Here is a 27,440-nt window from a genome sequence, read left to right on the forward strand (position 1 = left end):
CTATATATAGAACTTGTCCTCTTTGTCATGAAGCATCATTTTTTTTAATGTTGTAAGCAATTAAAACATATATTTGAAATACAGGAACAGAAAATGACAACCTACAAGTATTTCCAAAATATTGACTATGGCATCACTCCAACCACAACCATGACAAAAGAATCATGTCTCTACCCACTGCTCCTGCCGCTGGCGTTTTTACTGAGATAAAGAGGGAGATTCTGCCATTTTTCTTTCTCAGTAAATTAACACTGAGCAGATGTTGATGGTTAACTGTTCGTGGAAAAACGAGGAAGACAAGCAAAGATCGGGCTTACAAGATTTGAGAAGGTATCAGTTAAGACTGACAAGCAACTCAGAACTTGTCTACAGTCACTAGATGCTGGTAAGATAATTCCTGGTTAAACAGAACTTTCTTAAAAAGCTCTTAGTGCTAAGCAGTTCCTGAGTGAGTCAACAAATTCTTATCACTGAGAATAGCAAGAATGATCAATATAGGTGATATTTAACCACTTTCCTAATTTCTTTAGCTCACTTTGTGTTTCATTTTCAAGATTTATTTCTCATATTGAGCGGTGTGCTTTTCTCAGAAGGTGCAAGGGAAATATGAATGGGTAATGATTCTCTGAAGCATTTTGATACACAGAAGCTTTTCCTCAAATACCTAAAATGTATACGTTTCAGACTAAAAATAAAATTCCTGCTATCATGGGGCGCCTGGGTGGCTCAGTCTGTTAAGCAGCCAACTTTGGCTCAGGTCATGATCTCGCGGTCCGTGGGTTGGAGTACCGCGTTGGGCTCTGTGCTGACAGCTCAGAGCCTGGAGCCTGTTTCGGATTCTGTGTCTCCCTCTCTCTGACCCTCCCCCGTTCATGCTCTGTCTCTCCGTGTCTCAAAAATAAATAAAACGTTAAAAAAATTAAAAAAAAATCCTGCTATCTTACAATGAGACAATAATCTGTTCCAGGTTAAACCTAGTTTAGAAAGAGGAAATAAATTATAAGCTTTATTGGGTTTGTGAATAAAGTTACATTGACCCAAGTGAAGGAAAAAACTTTTCAGATTTCAATTTATTCTATCCACATGACATGTATAAGCATGGTTGATCAATTTTTAAATGCCAAATTATTCCTAAAGTGAGTTAATAAATGTCATAATTTTGGGAGAATATGATCATTACTTTTCCTATTAATATATCTCAATTTTTGCACTAACATCCAAAAGGAATCATCCATATGCCAGGCAACTGAAATTGCTACATATTAAAAATAACTTTCTTCATCTATTTTATTTATGAAACACCTAGTATGAGCCCGAGAACTGTATTATATACTGAAAATGCAATAATATTAATTATAATGGAAGTTTTGAGTGTTTGCTAAGGTCTTGGCACATTGCTATATGACTTTTATTAGTGCGGCTCCATTTAATTTTCATGTAAACCTTGTGGAGTAAGTCCTTTTATACCCATTTTTATAAATAAAGAAGTTGAGATTCAAAGAGTTAAGTTGCCCTAAATTTATAGCTGGTAAAATATAGAGCAGAAGTCTGAACTGTAGTGTATTTTGTTCAAAGTTATAAACTGCCATAAAACAACAAAATCCCTAGTGTTGAGTAATATGAAGGTTAATGGACAAGGCACGCACTTATATACCAAGGACTAAGGAAGGATATTTGTGGGGTGATTTATTCTATTTGGAGCAGCCCAGGAAAATCAGCTTGTATGGAATTCAAATCGAAGACTTCAGAAAATAGCACAAATGTTTCTTAAAATACAGTCCTTTAGTAATTCATAAAATATGAGTGTTGACTATGTGCCTGCCATTGTGCTCTGAAATATCATGCAAAAGGCCTTTGTTACCATGATTGGTCTTGAGTTTGATATGGACACTCAGAGTGAAGTCCAACTCTGAATAGGAGAAGTGCTATGTGCTAAAAAGTGCTGATAAGTGGGAAAATCAAAGTGAATGGATTTTGTTGGCATATATGAATACAATAAAAAGAAGAAATACTGATTCAAGAAATGAGTTAATAATGAATGAGGGGTGGCTGGGTGGCTCAGTCGCTTGGACCTCTGACTTCATCTCAGGTCATGATCTTACAGTCGTGAGTTTGAGCCCTGCGTGGGGCTCTGTGCTGACAGCTCAGAGCCTGGAGCCTGCTTTGGATTCTGTGTCTCCCTCTCTCTCTGCACCTCTCCAGCTCATACTGTTTCTCTTTCTGTCAAAAATAAATAAACATTAAAAATTTTTTTTTGAAAAAATGAATGAGAAGTATTTAATTTTAAAAGTTTAAGTAAATTACTTTTTAAAAAGTAATATGCTTAACTAACTAGAATTTAAATAAAAACTTAAAAAAAAAAAACAGTAAAAAGCAATGTTGTGAAAGATTATCCCAGCACATGAGTGACTTCCTGTTTCTCTTACTCTGGGCAGCTGCATTGTCAGGTCACCATGGAACCACTGCTCACACGGACGGAGTAACTGACCAAACAGTCCTTTAGAAGGCAGCAGTGGTGAATGCAGCTGCCATAAGTGCCTGATGGAACCTATTGGGATTAGAATTCACACTGGAAGAAGCTGGCTCAATGTGTCATACAAATATGAAACACTTGTGATTGCATGTTTCTAAATTGAAACGCTGGCATCTGTTGGAGTATTTTTCTGATGCCAAGAAACCAAATGAAACAAAAAGTCAAGAAACTCTGAAGTTGGAAACTCAAGTACGGTATTACTAGGTTGCATTGTTTCCCCTTTAATATTGGGCTTTATAGCTCTTGACCCTACTCAGAATGTTGTGGTTACTTTTGCAATAATGATTTACTTATGTAATCCATTCCTAGTTTTAACTGGATTTTACTTATTTTTATTGTTAAACAGATTAAGAAATTGAGTGTTTAGCTTGATTCAGCTTGACTCAGAAATTTAACTTTGCAGAACACTGGAATCCCTCATCTTGCAGAAAATCAGTAACCGAAAATCGGGAAGGGCACGTTGAAAAGCCACAAGGTAGAAAGTGTAAGGAGAAGTACTCATTTCCTTCCCCAAAAGTGAAGTACTCATTTCCTTGCAGCCTTTACTCAGTCAGTAATAAGTATTTTCCACAATATAATTAGTTTATACTTTTAAATCAAGGGGGTGCAATGACCTATATATTCTATTTCTCTCATCTATTATGAATTATTCCCAGAATTAAGTTTATTTGAACCACAATTCAGGGTGCAAAAAGTCAAGCAAATACTCATTAATGAAAAGGTCAAAAATATTGGAATTATTTGTAATGACTGGAAAAAAGGGTGCATAGGAAAATATACAGTTATGTAGTGGAAAGATTTTCTTATTGATAGAGACTCCCTGCAGGAAGCAACATCCTCTTTCACATCCTCAGTTATTAATTATGTGAGATGGTTAGAAAAATCTCTATTTATGATCGATTACTCTTCCACATTCTAGGTGTATGCTTATAAAACCCTGCAAAACTTGTGATGTAGTTTACCAGGAACTAAATAAGTTCAAACTCTGACCTGTTATCTTCTCACAAATCTTGTTCTTCCACCTCTTTTTCTCATCTTTAAAAGGCACTGTCATCTTCCTATTTAATGTGGAATAAAATCTAGGGACCTTTGGCTCATCCTTTTTCTTCGTCTCATATCTCTTCACCATCTCACTTTACAACACACGTACACATTCAATCAATCACCAGGTTTATCCATTTTCTTTCCAAAATAGCACTTACTGTGAGGTTAGCTTTTATATTTAACAACCTTGTGGGTAGTCCATATTACATGTATAGAATTCTACCTTTCCGTCCATCAGAGTTTTCTGACAAACTCTTCCAAAATTTGTCCCCAACTGGATTTCCCAATGTGTTTTTTTCAGTACTCTGCCTCAGTGAAAGATAACTGGTTGCTTTTCCAAGTTACAACAAAATCTCTAGCACTTTTCCTGCCTTTTTTTCTCAGCTCAGGAATTATTTTTTCTTCTGCCTGTTGAAACCTTGTACCCATTTATCCAATCTCTAAAAATTTTTTGAAAGGCTACATGATACATTGCAAGTTATATAACATTTATAAAACTAGCTAATCATTTTCAAACATATATTGATCAACATCATGATTTTATTTTCAAAGATGGCTTACATGGAACATACCTATATACATACAAACACACACATATATATGTAAGTATAATGTATATATATGTATATATATAATCTTATTGGTATTAATTGGTTTGCTAACTTCATATTAATAGCATTTACTTTTATAAAGTCAATCAGTGAATGAGGAGACTGATAACTAAATATGAAATTGGTGATTATGAATTAGATATAATCTGACATTGGTTTTTGATTTAATCATAAATTTTATTTCTATTAAATAGCATTTGGAAATTATTGATTTTTGGAGGGCTGCCTGGGTGGCTCAGTCATTTGGGTGTCCAACTTTGGCTTATGTCATGATCTCACCATTCATGAGTTCGAGCCCCACATCAAGGCTCTGTGCTGACAGCTCAGAGCCTGAAGCCTGCTTTGGATTCTGTGTCTTCCTCTCTCTCTGCCCCTTCCTTGCTGTGTTCTGTCTCTCTTTCTCTTTCTCTCTCAAAAATAAATAAACATTAAAAACATTAAAAAAATTACTGATTTTTATATGTATAGTTAAATTATAGACTTTTAGGATTCATTTCACAATTCCAGACAAATTTGTCAATAAACGGGGATGGTGGAAAAAAATGTATCCTAGTATCTGTATAGAAACAAATGAGGAATATTTTATTTTAGAATAGATTTGAATTTACAGAAAAGTTATGAAGATAGTGCAGTTTCCTTATATCCCACAACCAGTTCCCTCTTATTATTAACATCTTACGTTGGTAAGGTACATATATGATAATAAACAAATACTGAAACTTTTTACTAACTAAAGTGCATACTTGGTTTAGATTTACTTGTATTTTATCTTCTGTTTTTTTAAAAGAGTAAAACTACATTTTAAGAATGAAATTTGGATAAAATAGTGGAGTTATTAAATACTCCATGGATTCTGTCACTTCCATGGAAGATATAGTAAAAATCATGCTTTTTCTGTTTTAGTCTTATCTGTCTATTGTGTGTCACTGTAAGCCATGCTTCCTTTTTCAAATTATTTTTCTCAGCAGAGAATTACTTTCTTTTTAATTCCCTAAGTTAAACTGGTTAATGCCCCACGCCTATGATGACTCTCCACTTGGGTGTTCTCTCTTCTTGTCCAGCTGGTGAATTTTGATTAATCCCCTAAAATCTAGCGTAAGAACCATCTACTCTGTGGCTCCATTTCTAAAGATACTAATAATCAGCATACAGTGCTTTAAATATCAGCCATTTTTGTCAAACTAAATACTCAAATTTCCATCGTATTTTGATTTTACATTTTGTTATGTATCACTACATTTCCTATTTGCCTAAATTTAATACAATCTCTATTTCCTTTATATAGACATGACATATAGAATTTGAGAAACTTACTCATTTAACCAAAGGGGAGTTACATAAAATTTGATAGAGTAAGATCTTTCTTAAAGTGTGTGCATATGTGTGTGTGTGTGAGGGGGGAGGGTACTAATGAGTAAGGTCTTTCCTTTTTTTTGGTCTGGAGTCAAGTCAGTAGAATTGAGCTGAATTTAACCATTGTAACCAAAAAGACCTTTTTAGCTGATTATTTTAAGCTTTATTATTTAATATTATGATAAGCTTTGCAATTAAAAATAATTGGATTTTGAGGGATTGATTAAACGAATACTAGTAACATAATTTTTTTGTGAATGCCATATAATTTAATTAGCACTTTGATCATGAACAATGATAATAATGTCCAGGTGGGTCGGTGCTGACTTTTGTTATCATGTTGAACTCTCTTGATTCAAATTGCTATTTTACAGCTCTTTAATATTTCCACCAGCAGAGAGAAGAGAGACAGCAGCAGATTCAATTTTTTCCATTCAGGTTTGACTACTTGCAAAGCAAAATGATTACAGAATGCCAGGGGAGAATTTTCTGTAGGACTAATTAGCCTTGCTAAATCTTTCTTCTCTCTGAGTCGTGAGAATATGATGAAATTATTATGTACCAATTTATTAAGTTCAATAAATAAATACAGCTTATATATTTCTTTTAATTGAAATTTAACCCTGTTGGGAATGAACTGGAAAATAGAAAAAGATTATTAAATTCATTGTTTATAATTCTATTTTTTTCATAATACCAGTAATAATTCACATTTATGGAGTGTCAGTTACTGGTTTCGTATTCATCATCTCATTTAATCCTGAGAGAAACCCATTCCTACTGGAGTTAAAGACACTGTTATCTCCATTTACAGTTGAAGAAGCTGAAAGTCAGAGACATAAGGAAGCTTACCTAAGATTATGCAATCATTATGTAGCTGAAGAGAACCAGAACTCAAATGTCAAAGGAAACGTGGGCTAACTTTTTCTTCGCAACAAAATTGGTTATATTATTTAAGAACTTAATATTTATCAGGTGATGGACTGGGCTGAGCCTCCACAGATGAAAAGACATCTGCTTCCTTGTAATAAACTATCAAATTCCAGAAAGAAAGAAAAAGAAAGAAAGGAAGAAAGAAAGAAAGAGAAAGAAAGAATTCCATTCCTTTTTTCTCTTGCTGTGACTGGTGAAGAGAATAAAGGGGGATGTGTTCAAATGTTGGAAATACTAAGAAATAAGAAAAGAAACAAATTTGGGGAGCATAATTAATGATGGAGGAAAGTTTTATACAGATTGTTGTAATTAGTCTTAAGCACTGACAAATTCCTGAACCAAGACAGTGGAGTTAGTGAGAACAAGACAGATTTGACATATATTGAGCAAGAATTGGAATAATAGTTAAAAAATGATTGGATATCGGGGATGAAGAAAAGTGAGCAGTTGAGGAAAGATGTTTAAATTACTCTTCTCCAAAATATGGACCGATACAGTATTAAGGTGAAATAAGGAGAAAGGAGTAAGAAGTTACTTTTTTTTTTAGCATCAACTTCTTTCTTATGTCATTTTCATTGATTACATTCTTGCTTAAATGCAAGCCTTGGTTTTTCTACCTATATTTTTCTTTCTCTCAGTCCATATTACAATTCAGAGGTAGAATGTATTTTCATTGGAAGAGGGAAAGTATTCAGGGATGGTGTACAGAAATAGAATTCTTGTGTCAATAAATTCAGGGAAGCATTATCAGAACACCAGGACCTTACAGAGATGGACAACTAGGAAGGAGAAAAATACAGAAAATGAAGACAGACAAGAAAAGTTGGTGTTTCGTCAAACAGAGCACAGTACTTGAGGCTGAATTACAAGTAGTGCACTCTTAGCTGTCCTAGCAACAGAAACCTCTTCTTCCAACAGAAACCTTAGAATGTGAACTCCACTAGGAATACTATAAACAGTAGAGTGACAGTACAGTAGTTTAGCTAGCCTCATCTTGGAATGGTCTGGGCAAGAGCAAGGAGGGTTTGTGTTTTAGACAAAGAATGAGCTGAGGAACCAGGGAAATTGTGAGATACAAGTAAAAGCGGTGCACTTGAGGAAGTGTGTAATGGTAAAGTGTTTCTGAAACAACTCTGCTTGGTTGCCGAAAATGATCAACCCTGTGGTTCATAGGCCCATCGTTTACTCAGTTAAACTTATCAATTTTGCTTCATGAAAGGAATCAGGGACTCAGTAAAGACAAAAAATGCTCACACCCCTGCTTTATGTAAGTTGACACTACAGAGTAACAATCTAGGCAGCCTATCTTCTGACTCATGCTTTATCATAGTGTTGAATAGTCAAACAAGGACTCAATATTTGTCCTCACCTTCCATGTCACCTACAAAACTCATCATAAGAGATTATTGATACGAGGAGTGAAATATTTACAAAATTTGGAAAAATAAGTATTTTCATGAGGGTTTCCTGAATTTCCAATAAAAGAATTTCTTTACATTTTAGATCACTTAAAAATAAAAGTAACATAGGATAATCAAGTATTTAAAAAAAACAAGGATTGGGAAACCTGGGTGGCTCAGTTGGTTAAGCAGCTGATGTTGGTTCAGGTCATGATCTTGAAGCGTGGGACTCTGTGCTGACAGCTTGGAGACCTGAGCCTGCTTCGGATTCTGTGTCTCTGTCTCTCTCTGCCCCTCCCCCACTCATGTTCTGTCTCTCTCTCTCAAAATAAATAAACATTAAAAATTTTTTTTAATAAAGAAAAAAAAGGATCTTAGGGTCCCTGCGTGGCTCAGTCAGTTAAGCGTCTGACCCTTGATCTCAACTCAGGTCGCGATCTCATAGTTTGTGAGTTCCAGCCCTGCATCAGGCTATGCACTGTCAGTGCAGAGCCTGCTTGGGATTCTCTCTTCCTCTCTCTTTCTGTCCCTCACCTGCTCTCTCTCTCTCACACACAAAATAAATAATAAATAAATATTAAAAATAAAAAAACCCAAGGATCTCATTAAAAAAATCAATAAATGAAACATTTGAAACTGTTAATCATGACACAAAGAGGTAATATTTCAACCACAATAAGTATTTCTCAGTAAAATTAGAATATTGAAGAAATACTTTCCATTTGTTGACTATTCTTTTAGTTATTTCTCTTGATCAGAAACTCAGATTGCCGTCAATTACCAATCAGACTACATTTTTATTGCAGCCTGTTTTGTATAGTTACATGCATATTTTGTGCAGTTTTCCATTAAGATGTAAAGCATTTGGGGAAAATACCACTAACCTTTATGGGAAAGCAGTTTGTCAAATGATTCACCCCATATCACTGCTTCTTCAGGGGAGACTCTGTTCAAGAAACAAAATGTTTACAATGGAGTATGCAGAAAGTCTGTTTATGGATCTGCTCTAACATATGCTATTACACTGCTCTTTACAGTCATATTTCATGGGGTTTCTTCTTCTATTATTATTCAATGAAAGTTGTTTTTACATTGGAAATTTCAAAATCATTGGTCAAGTTTAACATAATAAAATAACATTCATTATTTTCTCATGAGTGTGCGAATCATTTTATTTAAAATTAATCATGTGTTAGCTTAAGAACAAAGGAAAGGAAATCAGGTCACTTATCTTTTTTATTTTTTTAAGAAAACAATTTATTCATTTCTGCATATCCAGTTTAATTCAACAATTAGAAGAACATAAACTGACGGTATCTTTTAGTCAAACTTTTTAACTGCAATTTCCTTGAAGCTCTTACCACAATATGCAGCAATTTAAAAAAAAAAAAACAGATACAGGAAGTTTGGCTAATGAAGTTCTAAAGGGATAAGAAATATATTTAAAAAGCTGCAATACAACAAGTACTTTAGAGTTATAATTTACAGAGTATAATATATTTGTTTTGGATCTTTTATTGGTCATATTTCATTCTTGGAAGAATCTGTATTATACTAGTAGATAAGGCTATTTCATTTTCTGTTTGAATTGAAGAAATGGCCTAAAGTGACAAAACATCCCTTTTTGTGCTTTCTTTCTTTTATACCTAGAGGAATTTTTTTTTCAAACTACTAAAGGAAGAGATGAATAGCTCTCCTCTATGACAATATTACATTGTGAAAACTCTTAAATTAATGAGTATTTCATCAGTTTATAAGGAGTAAAATATATCATTTAAAATTGACAGGTATATAATTTTAAAAGAGCACCTTTAAATTTTTATAAGGTTATTTAATTTGAGTTATTAAAATAGTTTAGTTTTATGGAATATTCCTAGTTTTTCTGAAATGAGATCTCTAACCTTCCTTATATTACGGTGTAATTTCCAATAAAATGCAAATCCCTAATTTCCTCTTTCTTAAACCTTTAATGTTAGAATCAGCAAAATCTTCCCTGAAATAATTAAAAGTTATTCACCTTGTTTCTTTGGCCAAGTTCCCAGATCTGCTGGAGGGGGGTTCTTCATGAAACTCAAGTTTCTGCACAAGAAGACTTAGCCTATTTCTTTTTTCCTTAGCTCTGAAATGAAAACGCATTAGCTTCAGGACTATTTGGATGACAATTAAAATCTTTCCTTCTGACTGTCGAACAAATTTGGAATTGGTAATCACCTGAACATCCCTTCTCATCCACCACCCACTCTCCACACACTCAAAATGGTTTTCCTAATGAATTTCATTCAATTTGTGGAGGAATTAGGAGAGCATATGTGAAATATATTTGTTTTTTCCCACAGTGACTAGGAAGTATTTGAGGCTATATTTTAATTAAGATTGTTTTTACTTCTTTTGTGTGGTTAAAATTGTTGCATTAAAAAAAATAAAAACACTTTAGATTTGACAGTTGTTTACGCCTAACAAAGAGACCTTTTTCCTCCAGTTTTAACAGTACAGTCAATATACTTTCAACCAGATATTTTAAAAACAACTGCTAACAAATATTCAACATCAATCATGTTTTTAGAAGTATAAAACTGATTTTACCTGATTTTGGCTTCTTTGCTGGTTTCTTCTTTTCCTAAACCATGTATTAACTTGAAAAAAGCTTTTTCCTTTGGTTCACACATATTTAATTGAGAAAAGAAAACCAAAGATGTTTCCATCTTCTTTCTCTAAAAGGAAGAGATGCCTAGCTTATTACATCTTTCACTTGTTAATGGTATTTCATAGTTATACATGGTACAATAAAAAGTTATCTCAACTCTGTCAGCAGTGCCAAAGAAAACCCCCAAAAAAAACAATAACAAAAAAAGAGTCCAGAGCTGTGTGTCTGCCTCTACAAAAAAGTAGAACTGAGGAACTGAAGTACAATTTGGTTCTGAGTTGTTTAGGGAAATGATACTACAAATTTGCAAAATGACTCTTGGTCCCTAAGATAAAGACTAGTATTACCACAGTGGAACTTCTCTTTCTAGTTTGTGCAACCAGAATGATGCTTTAATCGACCCAAATGACACTGTCATTTCCCACAGGAACTTTTTAAAACATCTTTAAATGTGTATAGTGTGTATTCAAATATGTTGTGGTGAAGTACTACATCAAACATTAGGAGATATTTTCCCTTGTTCTTAATTTTTTTTTTTTTTGCATATTTTGATTACAAGGAGTTAAGTAAATTTCATTTACTTGACATAATGCTATGTAATGTAAATTACCTTTGATTAACATATTGTATCAAAATAAGAATATAGATCATGGAGTTTTATAGTTGAAAGAGACAGTAGAAAGTATTTAATTCAATAATTTTTAAGCATAGTTTCATGGAATGATTTTAGACATTTAAGAAATTTTTAAGCAGTCCATGGTAAAAATGGGGATAAAAAGATAATATGTAAATTTTTTCTTAAACTACATATATATTAATATGAAGAATTTACTTATTTTGAAGTTGCCCTTCTACCTTTTTGATTGTTAAAAAATTCTTTTTGATGAAACATTTTAACTAGAGATGGCAGGTTTTGTGTTTGTTTATTTTACGTCCTTATTAAAAAAAAATGACAACTCCAAGTTGGTTAAACATCCACTTATTCCACTGTTTTAAGACACCTACATATCTAAGAAATACTGATGTAGTCCATAGTTTACATTTTGTAGAAAAGGAAACCAAGAATGATAGATATTAAGTGATTTATTCTTGCAAAGCCCCAGAGGTCAGTGGAAGAAAAGATCTGGAATTATCGGAGCCTTTGATCACCAGGAGCATGTGATTTAGTCTTTCGAAAAGTCTTTGATCTCCAGTAGTGGATGCTTTAATTCCTCTAAAATTTTGTCTATTAAAAAGGAAGTTAACAAATGTATAATAAACCTGTTTTATTTTTAGTCTTTTCAAATTATTGATTTCAAGAAAATAGTTGACAGGGATGCCACCTAGGAGCTCAAAACATTTACAGAACTGAAATTAAAGAATATTTAGTATATATTTATACACACACCCTCCTGATTCGATAACTTTTATTTTGCACATATTTTTTGTAATTTTTTAAAAAGTTTATTGATTTATTTTGAGAGAGAGAGAGAGCAGGGGAGGGGCAAAGAGAGAGGGAGAGAGAAAGAATCCCAAGCAGGTTCTGCGCTGTCAGCACAGAGCCTGACGTGGGGCTTGAACACACGAACAGTGAGATCATGACCTGAGCCGAAACCAAGAATCAGGCATTTGACCAACTGAGCTACCCTGGTGCCCCTGAACACATTTTTAAATTCATCTTGACTGTTGACTATAATGAGACTATATTTGAAGTACTATATCCAGAGGAGAGACAGAAACTTACTGGTGTTTTCATTAGATGTGTTGAAATTGTGTGCAAGCTCATAGAACTAAGGAGAGAGATATTGTGAAAATATGGACACAAGGAAACTACATTAAAGGCCTGTGTAAAGATCTGAAAGAGAACTATGAGATGTGTGGATTTACTCTTTTTGTATGCAAACAGTCGGAAGCAGGAGAGAAAGAAAAGGGTGGATGCTGCATGGTGGCCAGCATTCTTGGGCACAATAATCTCTTAAATATATATTTTAAATGAGAACAGTCTTTTATATTTACCTACAAGTTAATGATTTCCAGTTCTCTTCACCTCTTTGTGCAGAAGTGCACAAGTCCCTTAGCCTGAACACCTTTAACATTTGTTGTCGTGAAGGTCTGCTGAAAACGAATTTTCTCAGCTCTTGATATTCTGAAAATGTCTCTTAAATTTTTTTTTTCCTTCTCAGTTTGAGGGATATTTTCACAAGATAGAATCTAGGTTGACAGTTGTTTTTTCTTCCTTCAGCAACTTTAAAGATGTTGTATTTTTGTTTTCTGGCCTCCATTATTCCTGTTAAGAAGTCACTGCTAATTCGTTTAAGAGTTCTTACATCCTAATGTAAGACTGTGACCACTTTTCAGATTTCTTCTTTATCTCTGGTTTTTAAAGACTTGATTAAGATATGAAAGGTGTTCATTTTACTTGGGATTCGTTGAGCCTTTTGGATTTGTGGGTTTATAATTTTTGTCAAAATTGGAAACTTTTAGGTACTAGCTCTCCATTTTTTGTTTCCATTTCTCACAACTTCAGAGACTCAAATTACAGGTATGTCTGACCTCTTGATATTGTCCCATTAGGCACTTAGGAAATATTCAGTTTTTTGCCTCTTTTCTCTCTGTTTCATGGATATTTTTCATCGCTATGTCTTCACAACAATCTTCGCCAATCTTTTTTGCCACAATGCCTTATTTGTTGTTAAGCTTATCCAATAATGTTAATTCACCTCCAGAGATCTGATTTTTTATAATTTGAATATTTTACCTTCATTATGTTTTTTAATGTTCTTGAACATATTTTAAATACCTATATTGAAGTTTATTTCTGAAAATTCATCTCTGTGATCTGGGTCTGCTTTTATATTTGTTTTCTCCCTGATGACAGCACAGTTTCTCAATCCATCAGATGTCCAATAATTATTTATTGGATGCTGGGTATTTGAATTTTATGATGTTAAATATCAGAATTTTGTTGGTCTTCATTAATGATGATGGAGTTAACATTGATCAGCAGTTATTTAAGTATCAGCTTTGTCTTTAAAGACTTTTATTTAAAAGCTTGATATTATGGGTGCATATAAGCCTTAATTACTGAGGTATGATGACACCTAAATTTATAATGAATTCCCAGGGTGTTCATTAAAGCTTTCCTATTTTGGATGTTAAGAAATTGAATGTCCCTCAGCTCTGCATGAGCTCTGAATATTATTAACTTATATCTTATGGTAAGTATTCTTTGCCAATACTCATGGAGTTTTATCCTGCATGTGAGCTGCTTGGTAATAAGCCAGACTCAAAGGTAACCTTGCACAAATTTCTTGTACTCTTTCTAATACTTTGTCTTGCAAATTTCTGCCCCCCTTACTCTTGATATTTCCTCAGCTTAAAATTGTATTTTTTTTTTCTGTTTAAGGAATACCCCTGTAAACTTCTCAGTTTCTAAATGAGACTGATATTTCTTCCCCACACTAAAGTCTTTTAAGAAAGTGATTGATGTTGTATGGTTCATTTCATTGTCTCTCATATGTTAAGGATCTCAGATTCCTCAGTGTCTAGAAACAGTTATATTACATTTATTTTTTCAGTTTTGTAGTTTTTTTGGCAAAAGGTAATGTATTTATTAATTAATCATGGCCATGGCCATCATGATCATGGCCAATTAGTCACGATCCTGGCCATCTTTTACCTGACATATATATGTCCAATTACCTTAGTGAATTCTATTATTGCTCATAGAATTAACTCATAGATTTTTTTCAATTAGTTTTCTTAAATTTATCAATAAATAGATTCTGTATAAATATTAGTAGTTTCAACAAACCCTTTTAAAATTGCTATACTCTAATTTATTTTCCAGTCTAATATGATTGGTTTATAACTTCAGTGTAGTAAGTTGATAGTTGGAATCCTCACCTTCTTTTCCATTGCATTAGGAAAAATTAAGGCCCATTAAAATTAGGCTGGGTTTCATACTTATCTTTTGTGAACTTACACAATTTATACAGTTATGTTCCTTATTCTCCTTACTATAACTTTGTATGGAATTTAAATTTGATATATTTCTCTTGTTTATTTTCTTTTGATACATTTTTGTTGTGAAATTAGTTTTCTTGTGCTTTTAGAAAGGACCAGGTTTCAAGGAACCTTTTCTATTTTTATTAAATTTCAGTAATCAGAGTGGAGGTAGTATTTATATTATTCTGAGAATAATTTAAGAAATGAGTAATTAGTGGATGTTCTAATTTATCATTCCCTGTGCCAATGAGAAACTGAATTCTTAGGGTGAAATAAGGGACACATAGATGCAATAGGAAACAGTTTAATTAAAATCTCCTTAGTCTTGAAATTTGATGGCAAGAATCAGTATCAACTTTGCAAGTTGATACTTGATTGGTCACAGTTTCTAGTCTTTTATATTGGACACAGGATATATATTTTTCCTACCTGTAAATATTTCCTACCTCTTTCCACTATAAAGACCTATATATAATTACTAATGCATTAGCATTAAGACCCAGATTGTGGTTTTGAAATGTCACCCCTTACTAAAAGCAGCTTAGGTTTAGTGGAGATATTGCTGATGTCTGAGACAGGAAATGAACATGCTGAACTGGTCAATCTTGTCATGTCAGTTAGCAAGTAACTATCAAAGACAAATAGAATAGATATAAAAGATATTCAAGGGCTGACACTGCAAGTCTTCCACTAAACAAAATGAAATCCTTTGAATTTGAAGAATTTTAATAATTAGAATGGATTGAACACATTAAACTTATTTATATCTGTGGGGTACATAATATTATCTAAAAATAATTGTCTACCTTCAGAAGATTATAGAAATTAACTTATTATCATGAAAACTTGTTAATAAAAGGAATAATAAAGAATTAAGAAGTTTTCGTGCTCGCTTCGGCAGCATATATACTAAAATTGGAACGATACAGGAAAGATTAGCATGGCCCCCGCGCGAGGATAACACGCAAATTTGTGAAGCGTTCCAGATTTTTATGGAACAGAATAGAGAACCCAGAAATGGACCCACAAATGTATGGCCAACTAATCTTTGACAAAGCAGGAAAGAATATCCAATGGAATGAAGACAGTCTCTTCAGCAAGTGGTGCTGGGAAAACTGGAGAGTGACATGCAGAACAATGAACCTGGACCACTTTCTTACACCAGACACAAAAAAAAGCTCAAAATGGATGAAATACCTAAATGTAAGACAGGAAACCATCAAAATCCTTGAGGAGAAAACAAGTAAAAATCTCTTTGACTTTGGCCGCAGCAACTTCTTACTCAACATGTCTCCAGAGGCAAGGGAAACAAAAACAAAAATGAACCATTGGGACCTCATCAAAATTAAAACCTTCTGCATGGTGAAGGAAACAATCAGAAAAACTAAAAGGCAACTGCTCGAACGGGAGAAGATATGTGCAAACGACATGTCAGTTAAAGGGTTAGTATCCAAGATCTATGAAGAACTTATCAAACTCAACACCCAAAAAAACCAGATAATCCAGTGAAGAAATGGGCAAAAGACATGAATAGACACTTCTACAAAGAAGACATTCAGATGACCAACCCACACATGAAAAATGCTCAACATCATTCATCATCAGAGAAATACAAATCAAAACCACAATGAGATATCACCTCACACCTGTCAGAATGGCTAACATTAACAACTCAGGCAACAACAGATGCTGGCAAGGATGTGGAGAAAGATCTCTTTTGCACTGCTGGTGGGAATGCAAACTGGTGCAGCCACTCTGGAAAACAGTATGTAGGTTCTTCAAAGAATTAAAAATAGAACTACTCTATGACCCAGCAATTACACTACTAGGTATTTCTCTAAGGGACACGGGTATGCTGTTTTGAAGAGGCACATGCACCCCAATGTTTATAGCAGCACTATCAACAATAGCCAAAGTATGGAAAGAGCCCAAATGTCCACCGATGGATAAATGGATAAAGAAGATGTGGTGTATAAATAAAATGGAGTATTACTCAGCGATCAAAAAGAATGAAATCTTGCCATTTGCAACTATGTGGATGTAGCTAGAGGGTATTATGCTAAGTGAAATTAGTCAGTCAGAGAAAGACAAACATCATATGACTTCATTCATATGAGGACTTTAAGAGACAAAACAGATGAACATAAGGGAAGGGAAGCAAAAATAACATAAAAACAGGGAAGGGGACAAAAACATAAGAGACTTAAATATGGAGAACAAATAGAGGGTTACTGGAGGGGTTGTGGGAGGGGGCATGGGGTAAATGGGTAAGAGGCACTAAGGAATCTACTCCTGAAATCATTGTTGCACTATACGCTAACTTGAATGTAAATTTAAAAAATAAATTAAATAAAAATTTTAAAATAAGAATTAAGCCATTTTCCTGCCTTTCCTATTAATTCTGCGATGAGTAATCAAACAGTAGATAAGAAGAAGTATTTCAACTTTTTAAACAAATATTTAAATATAGGCATTAAGCTTCAATGGTTGCTAAGGTCACAAAAAGAGACAAACATTATAGGTTTCCTATAGCCTTGCCATATCCCACTTACAGTTTTCCAAAGAGATCAGATCAGAGTTTGATCCAGTCTCTGGACCCAGTTTCTAGTTAGCAGGAATGAGAGAAGACAGAGGAACATGTTGAACCGCACCTGAATGTGCAATCAGTGAGATCCAGACTGGGGGAAACTACATAGTTCACTTCTTCAAGGAAAAGGTGATTGAAATAAGGGGGAATTAGAATTGTATCTGTGGACCGACTGAAAAATATTAATCTATAAACCAAATATGTATTTTCAAATAAAGAACTAATTGCTTCATTAGTTCGACCTGAAACTCTATTTGATTTTTATCTAGAAAACACCCATGTTCTACTACTAATCACGTGGTCAAAATTGACATATGATTTTACTAGCCATTTTAAGAGTAACTGCATAAACACCTGGGGTAAGGAAATTCTGTAAGAACTTACATATCAGAAAATAAATCAAGTCTCCCTTTCCATAATTACCCCCAACTACTCTCAATCATAGTAATTTGGTAATTTTTCAACACAGCAGCTCAGGGTGAATACTGGAACACACTAGTTCTTCCAATACTCTACAGGATTATACTAATTCAAAAATCACGATATTTCTACTACCAGCAATAGCAATAAAAAAACCAAACAGAAAGCAAATTCATTGACTACCTCTAATGCAAAGGGGGAAAAAGTTCCTACATCCTCAGTGCAAATGTTATATATTATGTTTTACTGAGGAAGCTCACAGGCAGAGAAACAGCAAAGTGTAAAAGATCTCCCACACCTGCACTGCTTCACCTAAAAGTATGTCTGACATGGGCATAGCTGCACTTGACAACTTCATAGAAGAGCTTCAAGACAGAGACTTTACCTCAATCATCAAAATATTTATAAGGAAAGGAGGACAGATAGCAGCTGTGTATCAATGGGAGTGCACTGGTTGAGGAAATGCCCTTATTTGAAAGAAAGAATCTCCAGAGTCTACCACACTCTTCTACTGAGCTAACTCATAACTGCGATGCTAAATTATTCCTATCCTACAGAAAAAAAGAAGAGGAGAGGACAAGCAGGGCCATCCAGAGTTGTCTCTACCTCTTCCCCAGTGCCAAACAAAATAAAAGGCATCACTCAGCTTCATGATATGGGCCCTGCCCATCTTTCCAGCCTCATTTCTCACCCCATCCATTCTGTCCTTTTAACCCCAGCTGTATAAAATCATTGCCATTCTTACAATGGATGGTGCTGTTTTGCAATACTTAGTATTTATACTGTCAGGAATAATAGTAAAAGACTTTAAAATAGGGAAAAGATTACTGAGTGTCCTGCCCAGTTCACCCTTCAGAGTTGTCTTCCCTTTTCATTGTCTTTGAAGCATATTACAGTTCTATAAATTATGAACACGGATAGCAATGCCTGTGATTCCTGTTCACAGATATGCAGATTAGCCCTAAGGAGATGCATTTGACTATTGCCCTATGGATGTTGATAATTTTTCATCTATTTGTAAATTCATTTTAGTATTCTTGATGACCAGTATATGTGTGAATGTTTTCAATTCTCTTTTGAACACTCTATAATGTCTTACTGATTCCCTCATTAACTAGTGAGTTAAATAAAACCTTAGATGTATGTTTATTTTACATTTGGAAAAGAATCATAATTTTACCTTTTTGAACATTTTATCACACATTGTAATACACACAAAAAGTGCTGAAAACCACACAAAACAAATGCATGCCATAAAAATTATTTAAATGTTAACACCCTTGTAATCATTATTCAGGTAAAAAAAAACAGTACTTTGCCAGCCACACAGAAGCCCCATCCATGTGCCACACCACAATTACCAGCCCTCCATCTTCTCATGGGTAACTATTATTCTGAATTTCAAAAAGATCATTGATTTTTAATTTTGTAACCCAGATACGTATCCTTTGATATTATATTTATCCTCTCCCTTTTTTCAACTTACTATGACTTTTAAGTCTCTTTTAATAGGTCCCTCATCAATCCCCTTCTTTTCCTTAAAATTTATCTGTTGAAAAACTGAGCTATAATTTTCCCCACTATCTGAATCTTGCTGATTGCACATTCATGGTGCAGTTCAACATATTCTTCTGATTATGAATGATATTTTCAGGTATTATTATAGCAAGCATGATGAATACTTCAGGAATTAAAGGCATGACTATGGTCAAACCTGCCTATGCTGTAATCGTATGACAAATTACCTTGGACCATGTCCAAGGACTTGCCAAAATGAAAATTTAAACCTTTATATATTGACCAAAACTTTTTTTCCTTTTTATATTGCAACCTATTTTAATTTTTATGTCATTGTCAAATATACAACTTCATTTAACATTTCCAAAAGGATTAAGAAACTTGTCTTTGTAAATTAATAGAATCAAAACTATGGATGGATTTCAACCCATAGATGAGAGAACCAAGATGAGAAAAATTTAATGACTTGCTCACTGTCAGCATATTACTGGCAGAGTTGAAAATGGAATAAGATTTTTATAACTCCTGGGCCTTCCCTCAGCTCATCTGAAAGTGACTAAAAGCTTTTGGCTTGGAAATTGCTCTACTCATGTCCCATGTCTAAGCACTCCAGTTTGCTTGTGACTTTACTAGCCTCCTACAAGATTCCTTTTTTTCTTCCACTGGGGCTTTAACCTGCAACTGGATTTAAAAAAAAAAAAGCTAGATTAGAAAAAGAGCTACCAGGGTGCCTGGGTGGCTCAGTCAGTTAAGTGTCTGACTTCAGCTAAGGTCATCATCTCGTTGTTCATGAGTTCGAGTCCTGCTTTGGGCTCTGTGCTGGTGGTATGGAGCCTGCTTGGGATTCTCTCTCTCTCCCTCTCTCTCTGCCCCTCCCCTACTTGTGCGTTCTCTCTCTCTTTCAAAATAAATAAAGAAACATTAAAAGAAAGAGCTACCATTATTCTGCCTCTCTTCCAGCCTCTAGTCCTCTGACAGTTCTCCCACTTTTTTTGCTCTACTATTACATCATAGTTTGATGGTGGTCTTCCCCACCTGCAGACCTGTAACAGGCTTGTTTTCTGATCCTTTATTGCTAATTATACTAGGACTCAATATATTTTAAGTTTTTCAATTTGATTAGAAATTTTTATTTTTAATAAACATTTTATTTTGAAAGAATCAGATTTATAGAAATATTGCAAAGATATTCAAAGGTATAGGAGTTCCCCACCTATTCTTTCCTCAGTTTCCACCATTGTTAATGTCCTACATTACCATAGTATATTTGTGAAAACAAAGAAATCACTATTGGTGCCTAGATGATGAACTAAACTAGGTTTGATTTGGATTTCACTTTTTTCCACTAATGCCATTTTTCTGTTCCAAGTTCCAATCAAGAACTCCCCATTGCACTTATTTTATTTTTTCCACATTGTATTTACTAGTCATCCCTGATTAGTTACCTCTATCCATGACAATATCTCAGTCTTTCCTTGTTTTTCACCACTTTGGCAGTTTTGAGGAATACTGGTGAGGTATTTTGTAAAGTATCTCTTACTTTGGGTTTGTCTGATGTTTTTACCAGGACTAGACTGGATGAGTTTAGGAAAAAAATACCAAAGAAGTGGAATGCCTTTTTATCACAACCTATCAGTGGGTATATACTATCAACATGACTTGCATTGGTGATGCTAACCTTGATCATTTGGCTTAGGTAGAATTTGCCAGGATTTTCCACTGAAAGTTTTTTTCCCAAACTTTTTATGCTTTATTCTTAGGAAAAAGTCACTAAGTTCAGCCTGCCTTCAAGTGGGAGGGGGGCAGAATTAAGTTCTACCTCTGGAAGAGGAAGGAAGTATCCACACAAATTATTTCTAATTCTTTTGTAAAGAAGATTTATCTCTTCTCTTACATTTATTTATTCAATAATTCATTCCATCAATACAGACTCATGTGTATTTACATTTTCAGTTACAATCTAGTAACCGCAGATTTATTTTGATATCCAATAGTTCCAGCTTTTGTCATTGGTAACTCAAATTAGTTCCTTGTTGCAGGATTTTTAAGTAATTAAATACACTTCATTTCTTAACTATTACTATGGGAAGCAAAATTTTTTTTGATATCAATAAATCTTGAAATAACTTTTTAAGTTAATGTGATGGATTTTGCTGACAAAAAAAAACTTTGAGAAAAAAAAATACAATGTTTGCTATAGTTTGGAATTAGAATATCATAATTCCCCATACACTTTAATGCTCAGTTTTAAAACCAGCAATGTGTTGCCACACTTTATTTATCCTTTATGTCCTTACATGTATTTATTTATTTATTTATTTATTTATTTATTTATTCATTTACTTATTTATTATTGTAGAGAGAGCATAAGCTGGGGAATGGGGAAGAGGGAGAGAGAGAATCTATGTAGATTCTATGTTAAGCATAGAGCCTGATGTGGGGCTTGATCCTATGACCCTGGGATCATGAACTGAGCTGAAATCAAGAGTTGGATGCACAACTGACTGAGTCAACCAAGCACCCTGTCCTTATTTTTTAAATAATTCAATTCCATTTTGAGGTATAGTATTTATATATGCATTACCATTGTGATAAAATTTCTAAAATTCCCACCTACTGATGATTTTCAAGAAAAACATTCTATATTCTTTTTGTTCCCTTTTGAAATATAACATAAAATAATAATAAAAATATGTAAAATATATCTGGGGAAAAACTTTAAAACACTCCTGAAATACAAATAAAGACTTTACTTTTAATTAAAAAAAATGGACACGATGTTAATAAAATCTCAGTTATATCCAAACAGTGCCCCTGCCTCCCAACCCAGTGCTATTTAAACAATGACACAGAAAAAAAAAAGAATACATGTTAATGGTCAAGAAAGTCATATAACAAAGAGAAGAAGCCTATGCTTAACAAATCATAAAGTTTCCACAGTTTAAAAAAATGTGTTTGTTATATTTTTTGATAGACTGATAGAAAAAAATCTGAAGTTTAGAGGTAGACTTAAATATTAGAGAAAATCAATATTTAATAATAGTACCTTTTACATCAGTGGGAAAAGATTGGCGTTTTAAAAACAATTATGGTGAGACAAATGTATAACCATTATAAAAAGATAAATGTAGATCCTTACCTTGCTATTTATAAGATGATAAATTCCAAATGCCCCAAGGACTTAAATATTAAAAATGAAACTATACAACCCTTTACAAGTTAAAAGAAGACATGGGTAGATTTCATTAAAATCTGGGAGAGGATAGAATTCTTCCTAAAAATAACTCAAAATCTGAAAGTGTTTTAGTTTTTAAAATGTTTAATAAATTTGAGTATATTAAAATAAAACCAGAATTTTATTCAAACATAAACTGAAAAACCATAAACAAAAGCCAAAAAACAAACTGTGGGACAAATAAAATATAGAACACACAGAAAGGGTTAATATCCCTAAATTTAAAGAGCTACTAAAAATAAAAAAGATTAAACTCAATGGAAAAATGGAAAAGACTATAAAAAGAGTTCACAGAAAAATAAATGTAAGTGGGATTTAAATACATGAAACTATGCTCAGTCTTAGTCATTGGACGAGGGAAAATTAAACAAGCATTTAGGGGTATTTAGGGAATTGTTGGGGAAATCTGAGTGAAGTCAATAATTTAGTTAATTATATTGTACCTCCCAAAGGTACACATTTTCAGTTATACAAGATGAATGAGTTCTGGAGATCTAAGGAACCGCATAGTGATGATAGTTAATAATACTGCATTGTCTGCTTTACATATGTTAAGAGGATAGATCTTAAATCTTACGGACCCAAACACACACACAATGGTAACTATATGGAGGGGTGGATAAGTGTTTTAGCTTGATTGTGGTGATTTTTTCACATTTAGTATAAATGAGTGTCTCAGTCAGAGGAGGCCAGTAATGACTAAGTATATATTGTAGTTGTAGGCATCTCTGTTGGAAATTTACACATAATTCTGTTATTTTTAATTTCATGAACATTTCACACAGAGTCCTGGAGTGTTTTTATAATGAAATTCCCTCCCAGCTCCACATGCACATATTTACTCACACCACTCTTTTAAGGGTAAAAATGGCCACCGTTTGGGTGATGTTTCTACATTTCCTTTGTGGTCTTGATTGGACGTGCTGACATTTATCACTGATTACCTATGATTCTAAGTTTCCTTCTGTGATCAGTATGTTGTCATTCTTAGGAAGTGTGTGAAAGAAATGACCTCTGAGAAACAGTTTTAATGAAAACTTTCTTTGGTCTTAGTTTTACTCTGCTTTTGGAACCTGGTAACTTTCATATGCATATTCCCTAAGCATTAGTCAAAAAAGTTTTGCTGTTTGTTTGCTTTATTTTTTCATATTAGAATATAGATGGACAAAATAAAATATCTAGGATATGGAGCTGATGTCAAAATTGAAAAGGATACCGATAATAATCAAAGTACCTATGTATCCAGGGAGAAAGAATGAGAAAGAGTTAAAAAAGAGAGAGACAGACAATCTTTAGAAATCCAACTTAAAATATTGCTTATATAATTGAATTCCTAATGAAGACAGGAGACTCTCAAATTCCAGCTGACCAGGTTTTACCCTTAGGACAAAAGTAAAACTAAATATAAAATATAACAAATTATATTTTTGTTTTAAGCCATTTTTCATAACTTTGTGTTTAAATATGGTTCATATAAGTTCATAAAGGTGATTCTGTTGCTAGGTGGACTTGGGAGACCTAGACCCTGAGGCCTCAACCCAGCCCATCCAAAAGATTTGCCAAAGTCTCTTGGTCTTGTCACAAGAATTAAAAGGACAGACAACACAGCGGATAAGCAGTACAAGCAGGAAAACTTACTAAAGTGAAAGCATAGATCAGACAAGCTCAAGGGAGAGCTGGATGCTTGGTTTAGGTTTCTATTTTTATAGACAGTTGTTAACAGATGGGTGGAATATTCATTACTTCAGGTGGGGATTTCTTTGAAGCAGGGTGGTCTCTTCCAAGAATGTGGGTTATGTGCCTTTTCTTCCTTGTTTATTCAGGGGATTCCAGCCTACTTTGCCAGATACTTTGGGCTTGTCTGGTTTGATCTCTTTTCTTGTGGCTTTCTTTTGGAATGCTACCAGGACAGTCCTCTAACTTTCTCATAAGTAGCCATGACTTCCTCCTTGCTGGCCTCCAGGCATCTTGTTAGACCTAACTAACTGCTTATTCTAACAATTTAAATACTAAAATCTGACATTTTCTTTCCAGGTCAGTCTAAGTCCAAGACACTGAGAGAAATATTGTAGTATTTCAAGTGACATTAGTGTTTGACTCACTGGAAAGTTTTTGAGCAAGGTTTTTGAGCAAGGCTAGTTCATTGTGTTTTTTCATGACCAGATAAAATATTCTTTCAGGACATCTATTTCTTTTGCTCTTATTCTCTGTCCATGAAGCAAACACGAGCTTTCAAGTACCTGGTTGCCTTGGCACTGTAAAGGAAGTGTTCTTGACAGAAGACCCAGGGAAGAAGTGCTCTGGTTTTGAACACATAAATTACATTCCTCATTTATTATTTGCATTTTTTCCTCCTTAATTAATCCATTGAGACATGTTCAAATGTAAATCAAATGCCTAGCCCTTCCTACCCTTGAGTATGTAAGTCTTTTCAATAATAAAATTATACTTAGAGCTGCTTCTGCCTTTTCCAGAATAAATTCATAATTTCCTTTCTAACTTTACCTCCCCCTACCCAGGGATTTCTTCTCCCACAGAAAGTCCCATTATCTCCTGTGGAGTATTCACACTTGCCTATGAATCATGTAGTTTCATTAAGTTGTTCTGCCTGTCTCTGTGCAGAATCAGTGCTGTGATGATCAAGTCAAAGACCAGGTGGTCCTGGAATGGCCCTGATTGAACATTTTTGGCCCAGTGCTTTGTTCACCCCCATAAACTTGTTACACCTATCCAGATTTCTGCCTCATCCTACTGGCTCAAATGTTCTTTTCTAAGGACAAGCAGGGTATCTTTTCTCATTATATAAAAAATGTCATTATCTTTAAGCAATTATGTTGGGAGAGGGCTAAACTAATTCATTGTTATTTCACTTGAATTCTTTCTATGTTCATGAAAATTTATATATTTATCAAATGCATAGACCTTAGCATACTCTATCAGTTTCCTATTGCTGCTGTATGAAATTACTACAAACCAGGTGGCTTAAAACAACACACATTTTTTTCTCTTACAGTTTTGGAGGTTGGAAGTCCAAAATGTGTCTGACTGGGTTAAAATCAAAGTGTCGGCAGGGCCATATTCCTTTCTGGAGGCTCTGGAGTAAATCCATCTTCTTGCCTTTTCCAGCTTCCAGAGGTGCTCATGGTCCTGCTCCAAAAACTGCAATGTCCAGTTGACCCTTTTTTCTTTTTTTTAATGTTTATTTATTTTGAGAGAGAGAGGAACAGAGACAGGGAGAAAGAGAATCTGGAGCAGGCCCCACACTGTCAACACAGAGCCTGACACGGGGCTCCATTTCACGAATGGTGAGATCATGACCTGAGCTGAAAGCAGGAGTCAGGTGCTTAACTGACTAAGCCACCCAGGATCCCCAAGTCTTTTTTTTTTTTTTTTTTTCCCTTGGCATCACTTTAACACTGACTTTTCTGCCTCCCTCTTCCGCATTTAAGTACCCTTGTGATTACACTGGTACCATAAGGATAATGCATGCTAATCTCTTTATTTTAAGATCAACTGACTAGCAATCTTAATTCTGTCTATTATTTTAATTCCCCTTGGCCATGAAACATATCAAAAAGCTCTAGGGAATAGGGCCCGGACATTTTTGGAAGACCATTAGTCTCTCTACCACACATACATTCACAACAAGAAAAGCCCATAAAACAGGATTAGGGTAAATTTCAATTATCCTTATAGTTGAGAGTTTGGTTTAATGACAGTGTATACTTTTGAAGTAAGAATGATTTTGAGTCTGCATACATTTCATTGTTTAAATTGTTTTTTCTTCTATGGTCTCTTTGACTGATGCCTAAATATTACAGTTCAGATCTCTAGTAAAAATGTAAATGTGGAATGAAGAGGAATTTTTTGTTTCTACAATCCATTCATGTCCTTGACCTCCTCACTCCTAGTAGAAAGTGGTTCTTTTACTACAATGACATACTGAAGTTATTCTCTACATCAGTCAATATGAACAGTAAATACTCTGAAATTGAACGTATAGATAATTTTCTCCTTGGTGGCAAGTCTTCCCTTTGGTGGAAAGTTTCCGAAGTGTTTTGAATATGAAGATTTTTTTTATAATATCAATGCAATTTTATACCAAGTTAGTTGTGATACTTACAGCATATGTTGATCGAGAAATATATCATAACAAAAAATACTGTGATTTAATTAATGGCTTTAAGTAAGTATCTACATTCCTTATCATGCATATGTTTTAGGCAATGGAACAAGAAGTGTGTGATGTTATCTATGTATTCATTTTATGCAGTTTTGTACACATAGATATTCAAGTTCACAGGTCCTTTGTAGTTAACTCTGAACTGCAGAAATACATGGTAAATGCAAATTGCAAACCACTTCCTACAAGTCAAAAGCCTTTCAAGTCTATCTTCCTAATCTCCATCAACAACACAGTTTTTGTTCACAGCATTGCAAAATACTATTGCCTCATTTTTGACACTTCAAAATAAGCAAGAATCTGGAAATTTACGAGGAAAATGTGTTGATAATTCTGAAACATAAATATGCAAATAAATTGATTTTTTATTCCCATCTACTAGTTGTCTAGTATAACATTAAAGAAATAATTTAAAATTCATTTATTTTACAGAATTAAGATATACTCATTAATGCTACTTGATAATTACCTCATAACTTCTCAGATAAAATTTTTAAAATTGTTAAGCCAAATCTGTCTTCAAATTTCATCCCTGATTTAAGCCTTCAAGAAATAGTACGCCCACTTTTGATAAACCCCAATTCCATACAAATGAAGAAAGGCATTCATAACAATTCTAAAATTTCTACCTAAAACCTAAAGTACATTCTTTCATTGAGTAGTTCTCTATGCTGGAGAGATTACCATGCTTTATGACAAACATAATTGGAAAATAACTCTTAGAAAAATAAAAATAATGTATTTGGTGAGATATATAAACTCAGCTGTCAATAAGTCAATATCCTACTCTACGTATGGTCATAGCCTTTCATTTAATTTTCCTTTTTATTCTGCTCTGTAGTTTCTGGTAAATTATTACTAGAATGTTTATTAGAAAAAATAAAAGAGTTTGAAATTTTAAATAATCATCACATTTAAAAAATCTTGTTTGCTTATTAAGATTTACTTAGAAAGGAAGAATGTGGTGAATAAATCATATGCCTAAAATAATG

At 33.8% G+C, this 27,440-nt stretch overlaps 1 protein-coding gene and 1 non-coding gene across 3 annotated transcripts in view; one reads left to right on the top strand and one right to left on the bottom strand.

Annotated features, from left to right (window-relative positions):
* The window catches only part of RGS18 (regulator of G protein signaling 18), a 41,238-nt gene that overhangs the window by 11,719 nt on the left and 2,079 nt on the right, over nt 1–27,440 (bottom strand). Inside the window, exons 2-4 of one of the 2 annotated variants that reach the window (XM_042975808.1) lie at nt 10,458–10,585; nt 9,892–9,993; nt 8,759–8,820 (exon numbers count right to left, since the gene is read on the bottom strand). In XM_042975808.1, coding sequence (XP_042831742.1) covers nt 8,759–8,820; nt 9,892–9,993; nt 10,458–10,576 — 283 coding nt within the window. In that variant the 5' untranslated portion in view covers nt 10,577–10,585. Of the gene's footprint in view, nt 1–8,758; nt 8,821–9,891; nt 9,994–10,457; nt 10,840–27,440 lie in introns of those variants that run through there. The other variant, XM_007072828.3, reaches the window with a different exon arrangement.
* LOC122236084 lies at nt 15,391–15,497 on the top strand. The gene has a single exon (XR_006214283.1). It is a non-coding gene; the product is annotated as a U6 spliceosomal RNA (small nuclear RNA).

This window comes from Panthera tigris, chromosome F3 (assembly GCF_018350195.1).
Source record: "Panthera tigris isolate Pti1 chromosome F3, P.tigris_Pti1_mat1.1, whole genome shotgun sequence".
Lineage (NCBI taxonomy): Eukaryota > Metazoa > Chordata > Mammalia > Carnivora > Felidae > Panthera > Panthera tigris.